This window comes from Anas acuta, chromosome 14 (genome assembly GCF_963932015.1).
Source record: "Anas acuta chromosome 14, bAnaAcu1.1, whole genome shotgun sequence".
Classification (NCBI taxonomy): domain Eukaryota; kingdom Metazoa; phylum Chordata; class Aves; order Anseriformes; family Anatidae; genus Anas; species Anas acuta.
This window is the reverse complement of record NC_088992.1, coordinates 9,564,684-9,577,269: the sequence shown is the minus strand read 5'-3', so window position 1 is coordinate 9,577,269 and position 12,586 is coordinate 9,564,684. Positions and strand designations below refer to the sequence as shown.

Here is a 12,586-nt window from a genome sequence, read left to right as displayed (position 1 = left end):
GACTCCTCCTCACAGTCAGAGACAGTCAAAAATAAGACTTCTACCACTGCCCTTCTCCTGGGCTCCCTTCTGCTCTCCCATCCCTGAGCAATCCTCTCCCTGTTCTCTACCTTTCAGCTCCAGCACTCGTGCACCGAGAAATGAATGAATACAGATAGAATGGAAGACGCCGGGACTTGGGAAATAATCTTTGTATGTGAATATGTTGCATGAGAAAGATAAGGAGGAGATGAGATTAAGAACAAAAAGTAAGGAAAAAAGTCAAGAATGGTAATTAATAGCTGCTTGTGATGAAGCCGAAAAATGAATTCGCATTAGGAGATTCTTGCTTTTTAACTAAGCTTTTCTGAAATCAAACCCAAATCTGTTAAAAAGCAGAACATGGAAAGAAAAATGAATTATATCTACTTCGCAGCTCAGGAAGCATTTGAAACCGAGCAAAAAGAGGTCAGAGTTTCCTCAGTACAAAGTGGCACTACAAAGCACACGGGCTGTGAAGCCTTCCCAGGTGGGAGCGGGGATGCTGGCGCAGGTAGAGCTGGGCTGTCAGAGCGCTCACGGGGCTCACCCAGCTCGGGAAAGGGCTGAGCCCAGCCGAGGGAGTGAAAAAAAAAAAAACAACACACAAACCACAACACCTGTATGGTGAAACCATCACCGCCCTCGCCGGGGCAATCAGACCAGCACGTCGCTTTATGGCAAGCTCTGACCTGAACGAGGAAATGAGAGGACTGCTGGAAAGGCACGGGCAGAGCGTGGTGCTGCTCGGGGTAGGATGGCTGGGGGTAGGATGGGTGCAGATCAACCTCACAGCACCACACGGGGCCAAGGGGAGCATGCAGGGAGCGTGCAGGGCACGTGCCCCGACCGCGCTGTGCCAGCCCCCTCCGGCTCCAGCACAGCGGCGAGGGCAACGGCACCTGACCTACATTCATGCCCGAAAAAGTATGCCGCCTCTTATCTGGGACCATCACCACAAAGAAGTGTTCAATACTCGCTAATTAAATATTCACTAGCTGAAAATGCAGCGGGGGTTATGATCCCAGCCAGACGGCTGGGATCTGTGTGCCTGTGCACGTCTTTGGCCAGCCTGTAGTACCCCTGCCCAGAGTGGCAGCCTGCAAATGCAAATTGTACAAATTCACGTACAAACTGCCGTAAAAGGTTAAAATAAAGAGAGCTGATTGCATTGCATTGGGTAGTTCATCCATCCTGAAGCAACCGTTTCGAGTTCAGGAGATGTAAATGTAGGGATTTAACTGAAGAGCACAGTGCTGTGAGAACACCAAGGCTCAGACAGATGACGGGGTGACAGCATCTCTGTTTCACCACTTTGTTAATGGTTTAATCATTTTCACGATTTGAACAGAATGGCAGTGCGATACAAAGCTGTGACACTTCAGCATCGTGGTAACCAGAAATGGGTCTGACAGCAAGACTGGAGGGAGAAGGGGGGAAGAGGGAGGGAAGGGGCACAGACTCACCCGGGTTACGCAGTGGAGAAAAACCCAGACATGGAGATTTCAAACCACTGCCAGGAGCCTGAAGCAGAAGAAAAGTTACTCCTGGGAACACTCACACTTGCTTATCTGCATACGTTTTAAAGGATAAACTGAGTTCTCTTTAAATTTGGCTTCTTCTACCCGCACTGTTTCAAGAAAGGGAGGAACTGCAGGCATTACCAGAGCCTCGTGAAGTCTCACAAAGAAGTCATTATCGACAAATACTTTCTTCTATCAGTGAACTAGAAAAAAAAAATACACAAACTGAAACCAGGTCATCAGATCTGCCCTCTTTTCAGCCTTATTTTTGTGTTTGGTTATACTGTCAGACTGTTTACAAGCAAGACGTCCAGTAAATGCAACGTTCCTTTTCAGAAATTAGGTTTCAAAATCCATGAAATGAAAGCCAGATTCAAATGGTGCAAACGTTAAACTTGGTTATTCTCATCTGTGTATGTAAATAGAGTGTGAGCTTCATGACAGGCTGTAACCAGAAGGAAGCAGGCCCAGAGAACAGCACGTACACAATGCAAGGAGTGAATTAGAGCCTTAACAGCTAAAAACTGGGAGCTTGGGTTACACTAACCGTGGAACTACCCCCATTTTGGGGTTTTAATATAATTCCAGGGTCTTCTTTAAAAGCAACATCCAACTAGGGCTTTCAAGTGTCATTTCCCGCAGAAATCACGACTTGCCCACAGGAGGAGGAGGAACAAAATCCCAATTTGTTATCCACAGTCCGAAAATGTGACTTACACAAAGCTGCCACCTCCTCAAGGCCAGCAGGTGCCCAGCGCGCAAACCATTGAAGCATTTCTCCAAACAAACAAAAAAATGCTATGCTCACATCAAACTTTTCAAGTTCCACCTGCTTTTGCTGAAGTTTCAAAAGTTTTGCACCCCAGCAGTGCGACAAACTTGTGTTTACTCATTTCTTGATGCTCGCACTCTGGCTCGTGCCCCAAGGTTGGTGCTTCAGCCAGCGTCCTACAGACCTACACTTCGGAGAAGCTCCTTACCCCTTACACTGTGATCCAGCTTCTCACGTATTCGCGTTCATACTGAGGCCAGCCAACAAACCGAGAGAAATCTGATTTGTTTCCCTGCTGCTAATTAACCTGTGGGCGGTCAGGGCATTGCCCAGAACAGCAAGTGTCTGAGCAGGTGTTTGGGAAAACCAAACAAACCAGCACCAGGGCAGGCACAGGAACTATTAACAGGAGATAATCAGCCTGCTCCTCGCCCTCGTGTGTTAGGCAACCGGCAGGTTTCTATCTCTCCACTAATAGTGGGAGCATATTAATTAATGTCATTAATACACTCTTGCTGAACAAAACGAGCGTGGAAGCTTCAGGGAGGACCCGGGACCAGAGCCTCGCTGGGTGCTCAGCAGCGAGGGCCCTGACGGAGCTGGGAAAAGCTGGAGATTGACAGTGTCCTGAGACCCTGCTGTGCAAGGAATTATTCTCCATTTAGTTTAAAAAAAAAATAACAACATTCTTTAATGAGTACGTCACACCGTGTTGGGCTGCTCTCTACAGCTCCACTCTGCTGGTTGTGCACGCACAATAAAACAATCCCGCACGCTTACACGGGAAATGTTGGTCCCCAGCACAGGGCTCCCAACAGGTGCCCGAAAGCTAACAGGAATGACTCTGTTTTATTACCAATAAAACTGTTTGTTTTTCCTCAAGACCAGAGCAGTGTCAATGTGTGCTCACGACTGCCTGACACCACCTGTAGCCCTCAGGACAAGCTCCCTGCGAGAACCAACACCAAAAGCCCTGCTCGGGGACCAGCAGCTGCCTCCTGGGGCTGACACCCCAACTGCTGGCGGCTTGGGGAGCACGGGGGGGCCTGGAAGGAGCCCCCAGGACCACAGGCTGGCTGCCTGCTCCCACAGCTCCCAGCACCAGCTGTGTCCCCAGGAGAACTGCCTGCCCTGTGGCACCACACACTTCGAAGCAGTGCCAACCCCATGGCACTAAAAGGCCCTGCCACTCATCTGTAGGGCACAGGCAGCTCTGGCCATAACCAGAGCCTGTGGTTAAATCGGTAGAGATGCAGCTCGTGCTGTGCTAGAGATGCAAGCGAAAGCCTTCTGGCCAGGGCAGCTCACCTGCAACTGCTGGGCAGGAGATGGCACCGCAGGACTCTGCTCCTAGTTATTTTTGCCATAGGTCCTAAAGATGTGGGTGAGGGAAAGCTTGATGCGATCTTAATGGCAACGTGTCAGCTTTAGTGGATGCTTTCCCATCTCTCTGGGGTTACTCCCGGACTCACCAGAGCTTTGGGACGCACACGAGAGTGTTGCACCCCAAGGCAGCATCACCTCTGTGGGACATCCAGCTGCTGCTGCAGAAGCCCCTGTGGGCAGCCACAAAGGACCAGCATCCTAATTCGATAAAAACAACGAGCAGAGAGGCACCAGCCTCTGCCTCCGGTGCACGGCAGCACCTCTGACCCTGCCCCACTGGGAACCTGCTGGTCAGGGCCCTGCGGAGCAGCCGAAAAACCCCAACACATTTTGGATGGCACCACCACACCTCATAGCTGCTGACCAGAGCAGCATGCGGGGCACCGTGCACATTTACAGCTCCCGGTAAATATTTCACCAGGGCACGGTGCAGCCCTCAGCGAGCACCCAGCAGCCACGTGGCCCCTCTCAGGTTTTGCTCGGCACCAAATTCGGTGCCACAAACACTCACAGTGGGTTCTGCTGCTCAGCCGTCTGCAGAAAAATACCGCGATGCCATGGAGCTGCGTAAAAGACAGCGGGGCTGCTGCGGGTAGGTCTGAGCTCTCCACGCAAGAGTCGGCACCTGGGAAGTGTTCAGGGGTGGACAAATCAATAGAGGTTGAAAACTGCTGCTCTAATTCAAAGCAGACTCTCTTACAGACCTTTTCCACCCATTAACTTGGAAATGCTGGCAATGCCTTCACCACCAGAAAGGATTTAACTCTCATTTCACTAAGCAAAGACCGCACTGCGCAGCACAGATGGCTCCGTGCAGACAGAACAAAACATATGTCATTTTTTCCTGGTATCAGAAGTGACATTAACTTGGTATTTATTTTAGAAAAATTCTTCCAGGACGTTCCCCCCCTGGATTTTGAATTTCGTTCTACATGTGTTTCTAGTCCCTGCGACCTCCCAAACGCAAAAGCAACTGACTTAAAAAGAAAAAAAAAAAAAAAAGAGAAAAAAAGAAAGTGGCTAATCACAAGAAGTTGTCCATCGTGGACGAGAGAAACAGAAGTTGTTGCTTAGAATATGCAATGGAAGTTAAAACACGAATTTTTGAGTTAATAAAGACTTTTTAAGATGCACTGTCTCAGTAATCATTCAGAAAATATCCCTTCTTTTCATGGGGCTCAAGTAGCTTATTATAGTCACGTTCAGAGTTGACATCTCTTCAGTGAGCTACAGATTCGTTCAGTTAACACGGGGAAATTAAAAAACTAATCATCTGTACATGCTGCACAGTTTAACCCCACTTCTGGAGGTGGGAAGCACCAAGGTCTGCAGAAGCTGCTGTACGTGCACGAGGCAATCAACAAACCCGAGGCTCCAAGCACAACAGGAATATTTTGCCCTGGGGTCAAGAACTGTGGTAAGAGACCCAAACCCAGCCACCACCGCTAGTTCCAGCAGGGGTTTAGACGAACAGAGCCGGCATCATCGTGCCCTGACAGCACAAAACCTTACAGAAGAGTTCAAGGTCTGGGAGACACACTTGTCTAGAAGTCAGCAGCACGTCAATACCAAGATGAGGCAGCCCGTGCTCGGAAAAGCAGCCGTGGAAGGCAGCTGTGCTGCTGCTGGATGTTTCCCTGGGGCAGCAGGGATGCACCATGTACACCACGCTTTGTACAGGACAGAACCAAAATCCAGTCAGCCAGGTGAAGCCTACACTCCTCTGGCAGCGACTTCAACAACTAAAGACTCAACTAAGTTTTGACTGATTATTTATGACTATAGAAAGCGCATTAACTGGGACATTGCCTGAACCAAGTCTCTTACCTAAGCTGCTTTTTTTTTTTTTTTTTTTTAATAATTTAGAAAGCAGAAGTGAGAGAGGCTTTTGACATCTTATTCTGCGAAACCACACCTTCAAGTGTCCAAAACACCTCTGCTCTTGCTATTTGCACACAGCTTTAGAGATCCGCACAGCCCCGTAAGACCAGGGGAGGCATCTGTCACCCAGGCTGCACATCACACTAGAGGTAGCCAGAGCACCCGGGTTCCTACAGAAGCCAGGTTATTTCAGTAACACCGCACACACAAACAGGACCCAATATTCGATTAGAAACCAGACACAAACGAAACAAAAAGAGCCATCACGGCCACATACTGGAATAAACACTCCCCGGACTCCCTGCGCAGGGGAGCCCTCGCCCCGTGGGACCAGCATGCAGCCAGGTGAGATCCAGCTCCGTGCTTTCTGAGAAGAAATAAATCCTTCCCAGCAGTGCAGTGGCATTGGCAGAGGGGTGCGTGAAGCCAGACACACGGGGACAGCGCTGCAGCGAGAACCCGGCCTCTCCAGCTGCAGACAAGGCTCGCTGGAGGCACAGCCAGCCAAACGGGATCGATTTCCCCACCAGGAAGATGCCAACTGCCCAAGGAAATTTACGTTCCCTGCTCGAACTACTGCAGTGCCTCTTTTATCGCAGGGATCTACCATTAGCAGCAGTTACCTGTACCACAAACCAACAGAGCGCAGTAGGAGATGCCTTCAGAAATGTTTACAGGAACAGCAAGCATCATGTGGCAGGGGTTCCTTCACTTCTAGCCAAGGGAGAAAGGGCGCTAGAGCAGCCTGTCAATAAAGGAGAACCTCAGTAACCCGTACACAGGGACACAAACACTTTGTAACGGGAGAACTTTCCCACAGCTGCAACAGAAGTTGCAAGTTTACTATGGATTAATTCCAGGCTTAAGGAGATGACTCTGCTAGCCTGCAGTATTTTAAACATCTTGCGCGTGTTGCATGTGGTGTGGTTCTGGTAAATCACCCCCCAGCGGCCCTACATGCATGCCCTACTCACATCATGCACCCCCCACTCATTTCATGCAGCCAGTCCCTGGAAGCAGCCACCTCCAGCGATGAAGGCCCTGGCTCCTGATTTCCCTGGGTCTCATTTCCCCGCTTCCATTACAAGAGCATCACACTCCCAGAGTGAAACGGGACAACACCAGCACCTGTATGACAACGACAAGCGACACCGAGCGAGTTCCCCCTCCAAGCTCTGAACACCCCACAGCCTGAAGCCGCCAGGGTTTTGGGGACAAACAGCCTGCGAACACACAACCCAAGCCTGCACGTTGCATAACACAGATATATGCACAAGAGCAGCACGAGCGTACTTAAATCCAAGAACTCTCAGCTTTCAAGTGCTCAGCTCTGCAAACCAAACGGCTCCGACATACTTTGTGGGTAGCAATTAAAAAAAATCAACAACTGGCAAAGCAAAAGCAAAGTAATATGGTCCCAAACTTTGCTAAAAATGCACTGCTCCAGCACGAGAGGCGTGCCAGGAGCAAGCCCACCTGCTCCAGTACCGCAGCAAAGTCCCCGCAGGACGGGCAGCGCTCAGGGGGCTGCTCTGTGGCTGCACGCCCCCTCCCCAGCAGGCAGATTTTGGGTCCCGGTCCCCATCCAGCTCCGCACAAGGCTGTCCCAGGACCCCTGCAACTCCCAAAGGCCAGGGAAGTGCTAAAGACAAGTTCAAGCTGATAAAGGAGAGAAAATTTAAAAAGTCCCTGGTTTCAATTTGAATGGCTCTGACCCAACATTAACACCACGTTCAGAAAGGAGCACGCCATCAGCTGCCAGCAGTCACCGCATTGTCACTTCTGGAGCACCAACAATAGCCCCAATAACGGCCGCTGCCATTTGTTTCCCTCCAGCACAAAACCTGGCAGTAGCTGCTGCCAGCTCGGAGGCGAGTTTCAGCCACGCTTAACTGAGATTAAGGTGGCAGTTACAACAACTTCGGCATATGCACAGCCCACTTTACACCTGAATGCTACCTGGGCGCCCCGTCCCCTGCCTGCTGCCACCCCAGAGCAACCAGAGGCCAGGGCTATTAACAGCCCGCTGCAAAACAATACCTGCCTGCCACCCAGCCTGCCCGCAGGCGCTGCCTGAATGCTGGCCTTTGCATCCCACTAAAAGCCGAGCCAACTGCTGGCCCTTCTGCTGGAAGCACCCTTGACATTTTGGAAATGAGCCTTTTCAAAGCTCCTAACGATCCGGCCAAACCCGAAAGCTTGCAAGGGTCTGATGGGCAGCTGAATGTCAGCGCTCAGAGGGCTGAGATGCAAGGCAGGCTTTCCTCCTGGCAAAACAGGGAGCGAGGAAGCAGTGGGCACACACTCCGAGCCCTTAGCCTGGCAAATAAAAGCTCAAAGTCCTGCTGGAAAGTGCAGGAGACCCACGTCGGGCTGGGTAAATGGGATTATCTGAAAGAGTAGCCCAGCTATGACAAGTCACCCTAAAAATAGCAGTGCAGAGCTCCTGGTTTTTTATTTTGTTGTTAGGTTTGTTTGGTTTTGTTTGTTGTTTTTTTTTTTTTCAAGTTTTAGCAGGCTCTCAAAGACAGCTGACTCGAGCTACCCGAATACAAATGAGACGGGAATTAAATGCCTACATGAATGGGGTTCCTAGGGCAAGCCTGGTTATTCCAAGCTGCCATGTCATGTTCAACAATTACACGATTTAACCATCTCACTGGCAACCTGGCACAGACAAAAATCTCTAGCGCTTCCCATCCCATGAACAGCAGAGCTAAAATGGGTGAGCGCTGGCACAACTTGCACGGCCTTATCAACAGAAGAATGCAAGGCTCAAGGAGAGAAGGATCCCAAGCTGTCTCCAATACGCTTTGCTTTTTTATGCCTTTTTTTTTCCCCCTGAATGCAGCTGTGTTTTAAAGTCAGCAGAACAATTCAGCGAGGTTAATGTCATACTATGGCAGACAGGATGGCAGCTTCCCTGAAAAGTCAACCCTTCATTGCGTATTCAAATAACAGGCTCAATCACTAAAAGTGTTCTCGCTGCACAAAGCTGCAGCTCTGCAGTGCACGTAGTAAAAGCCACTGATAGTATAAGCAAGTGTTGTGAAAGTACCTCTGCGAGCTTCTGTTTACAACGTGAGACCCTCCCACAACCGCATCACTGAGCACATGGCTGCTGAGATCCCCGCTTTACTCTTAAAAACAAGGCTCCGTTTACGTACAGACCTCCCGCTGACAGCAGCCTCTCACCCCACAGCACCGGCGGTGGGGTCTCCACAAGGAGACAATTCTCCCGAAGAAACACGCAAAAGGATCCGTGAGCCAGAGCTGAGCCTGGCAGTGCCTTAAACAAACTCAGCTGCTTTCAGCACCAGGCTGCAATCAGCCCTTCTATGGGCACTCAGTGACAAGTGGTCCCGCATCTCTCACAGCAGAAACGCACAGGTTCCCAAATGAACACAAGTGAAAGCGAGCGTTTTTTTTTCCCCAAAATGCTGCATGCACCAGTAGCATCTGCCTGGCATCAGCGGCTATACTGCAATGAGAAAGAGCGAAACAGTTTCAGAGGTCAGCGTTGTCATGAGAGTTGATTCCCAAATCTCAGCATCAAATAGTGCTTTAAACCCAGAGTACGGACACTTAAGTTTACCAAAACGTTTTAAAAATATTCAAGATCTTTATGAACTTAAATATATTTAGAGGGTATGTATGTATAAGTGCTGAACCTCAACTTGATGAACCCCAGTTCAGCGATGAAACCAGTCAGAAGTTGCGCTTGCATTCAAAAATGAGCTGTACACACGCGTCATGTGCCTCTAACCACCATCAGCACTCTAAGGCCTGGACCAGCTTTGCTCATTAAGCACATCTGAAAACCAGCTAATGGAATTTGTGAGCGCAGGGCGAAATTAGAAAGAACCAAAAAAAAAAAAAAAAAAAAAAAAAAAGCTGCCCGAATAACGGGCAAGGCCTCCCAGGCGAGGCCATGCCACAGCCCCTCCCTAGCAATCGGCAAAGTCTGCAGCTTGGGCAACTTGCGCTAACCCAAACAAAGAGCGCAGGCTGATAGAGCTGGAAAAAAAATAAAAAAAAAAGAGATGCTAAGAGAGGAGAAAGGTCTCCTCTCCTTGACATCATCATGCGCACCAGGAAACAAGCTGGTAACGGGGACGAAAAAAAAAAACACACAGAGAAAACCTCTGGCACAACTTCGCGAGCATCCTGCTCCCGCCAAGCACCGATGTCAACGACGGGGAAAAAACACCGGGAGGTGTCCTGGGGGGCAGCCCCGGAGCCCCGCGGTGAAGGTGAGGCCGTGACACGGGGGGCACGGCCCGGGCCCGGCGGCCGCGCTGGTGTCAAAACTGTCCCCGCGGCAAGATGGCTGCCAGCGGCCGCCCGAAGATGTCAGCTGCCAGCAGCGGGCCCGCGCCGGCCCCCGCAAAATGGAGCCCCGGCTTCCCCCCCTACCGCCTGCCTCCCTCTCTCCCTTCCCTCCTCGTTTTGCTTTTGCTGCTGCTGCTGCTTCTTCTTTTTCCTCTCCTCCCGCTCCCCCCCTCTCCCGGTGCTTACGAGCTGCAGGGCCGCCGTGGCGGAAGGCTCGGGTTTGTCCCCCCCGCCGTCCAGCAGCGGCAGCTCGGCTCGCTGCAGGCGGGGCGGCGGCTCCGGGCTGCCGGGGCCCCGCTGCGGCCCCGCACGGCTCTGCTCCGCCGCGGCCCGCTCCCGGGCACCGCCGGCGGCCTCCTCGTCTTCGTCCTCCTCCTCCTCTTCGTCGTCGTCCTCCTCCTCCTCGTCCTCCTCCTCCGGCGTCTCGGCGCCTTCTTCCCCCTCCTCCTCCTCCTCCTCTTCCTCGTCCTCCTCCTCCTCGTCCTCCCCGTCCGGGAGGAGCAACGGGAAGGCCGGGGGGGCCCCGTCTGCAGCCGGGCCGGGGCCGTCGGCGCCTCCCGGCGGGTCCCCGGGGCCGCGGGGGGGCGGCGAGCCGGGGTCGGGCAGGGCCTCAGCGCCGTCGGCGGCGCCGCCGAGGTACTCGGCGTTGATCATGGAGGCCAGGTCCTGCAGCCGGCGCAGCGGGATGTAGCAGGACGACGGGTCCTGGCCGTACACGGGCTTGGCGGCCGCCAGCTGCATGGCGGGCGGCTCGGGGCCGCGGGCCTCGCCGAACGGGCCGCCCTTGGGCTCGGCGGCCGCCAGCGAGGTGCCGAAGGGGACGAGGCAGCTGCGGCGGCTCACTTCGCAGGCCTGCTCCATGCCGGGCGGCGGGCATCCACCTGCGGGCACAGCACAATGGGGTCAGCCCCGGCCGCCGACACAAAATGGCAGCCGCGCCCGGGGCCCGCTCGGCTCGGCTGGGCTCGGCGGGCGGGCAGGCAGGCGGCCGCCCGGCCTCCGCCGCGCTAGGCCCGGGCTCGAGGCCCGCGGCCCGGCTCGGCACGGCCCGGCCCGGCTTGGCCCGGCTCGGCGAGGCGAGGCTCGGCTCTGCTCAGCCCTTCTCGCTCCGCCGGGCAGCGCTCACCTGCGGCCGCCGCGGCCGGCTCGCCGCCTGCCCCCGCTGCGGGCCGATCGGGAGGAGACGCGCCGACCCGGCCCGGCCAGGCCCCGCCAGCGCCGCTCCGCCGCCTCCCTCCTCCTCCTCCTCCTCCTCCTCCTCCTCCTCCTCCACCTCCCTCCCCCGCATGCGCGCTCCCGACGCCGCCGCCATCCCGCCGGCGCGCGCCCCACGCGCGCGCCCGCTCCGGGGGGGGGGGGGGGCGGCGGCGGCCAATCAGCGCGCGCCCGCGTCCCCCCCCCCCCCCCCGTGTGCCCCCCCCTTCCCCCGTGTCCCCCCCCCCCTCCCCATCCCGGACCCCCCCCCTCCCATCTGCCCCCCCCCCCCCCGGGTCCGGGGCTATGGGGGGGGGGAGGAGGGGAGGGGGCGCTCAGTGCTGCCCCCCCCCGGCCCGCCCGGTGCCAGCGGCCGCCCGCCCGGCCCCGCTCCCACCTGCGGCCCGGCACGGCCCGGCCCGGCCCCGCGCACATGGCGGCCCCCGGCCGGCCCCGCGCCCTCGCCTCCATCTTAGGTGGCGGCGGGCACCGGGCGGCCCCGAGCCGAGCCGAGCCGAGCCGGGCCGGGCTGCGGTTGTATGGCCCGGCCCCGTGCGCTGCGGTCGTGCCTCACCTGCGGGCCTCGCTGCCCCCGGTTCCCCCCCCCCCCCCATACACCCGCACCCACCCCCGGTCCACCCCGGTCCTGCGGGGAGCGGCGGCGGAGCGGGCGCCAACAAAATGGAGGCGGCCGGGCCCTGCGGCCCCGACCCCGGCAGCCCAACCCTCCGCGGGGCGGCCGCACCAACACCGGGCCGGGGGCCGCGGGGCTCCGCCACCGCCTTCCCCCCGCTATTGTCCGCCTCGCCCCGCTCCCCGCCCGCCCGCTGCCTCCCCCCCCCTAGCCCCCCCACCCTCCACCTCCCGGTTCCACCGGGCTCGTACCGGGGCCTCGCCCCGCCGGGAGGCCGCGGCCTTAGCGGGTCCCCGGCCGGCTCCGCGATGCCGGGCGGGCAGCGCCGCTCCCTCGCTCCCCGCCGCCCTCCGAGCGCCGCCACCGAGCGCCCCCCCCCCCCCCTCTCCCCGGTTCCCCGTGCATCCACCACCACCACCACCCCCCCGGGGCGGGCAGCGGCGGCGGCTCCGTCGCTACCTCCTGCTGCCGGGGCCGGGGTCTCCGCCACCGCGAGCGGCGAGGAGCGGGGCCGGGCGCCGAGCCACGCCACGCCGCCGCCGCACCGGCAACGGGGGGGTGCGGGGGGGGGGGGGGAGAGAGCAGCGGCCCGGCGGGGGGCAGCGCCGGGATGGGGCTGGGTTCCCCGGGCAGCGCCGGGGGGCAGGGCCCGGCTGCCACCCCCCCGGGGTGCCCGGAGGGAGGTTGGGGGCTGCGGGGGGGGGGGGGTGCGGTGCCCTCCCGGCTGGCCCGGGGGTTGCCGTTCGGGGGTTGGTTCCCCGAGGGGGGCACCGGGGATACCGGCAGCCTGCGGGCGCTATCGGTGCCCAGTGCGGCCAATAATGCAAATAATGCCCCGGTGTAAAT

General features: G+C 56.4%; 1 protein-coding gene across 5 annotated transcripts in view; it reads right to left on the bottom strand.

The window, feature by feature from the left end:
* Positions 1–12,222, bottom strand: part of NSD1 (nuclear receptor binding SET domain protein 1) — a 60,794-nt gene extending 48,572 nt beyond the window's left edge. Inside the window, exons 1-2 of one of the 5 annotated variants that reach the window (XM_068698294.1) lie at positions 12,200–12,222; positions 10,099–10,793 (exon numbers count right to left, since the gene is read on the bottom strand). In XM_068698294.1, coding sequence (XP_068554395.1) covers positions 10,099–10,773 — 675 coding nt within the window. In that variant the 5' untranslated portion in view covers positions 10,774–10,793; positions 12,200–12,222. Of the gene's footprint in view, positions 1–10,098; positions 10,794–11,038; positions 11,193–11,734; positions 11,850–11,991; positions 12,101–12,199 lie in introns of those variants that run through there. The other 4 variants (XM_068698293.1, XM_068698295.1, XM_068698296.1 and 1 more) reach the window with 4 other exon arrangements.
* Positions 12,223–12,586: the final 364 nt, after the last annotated feature.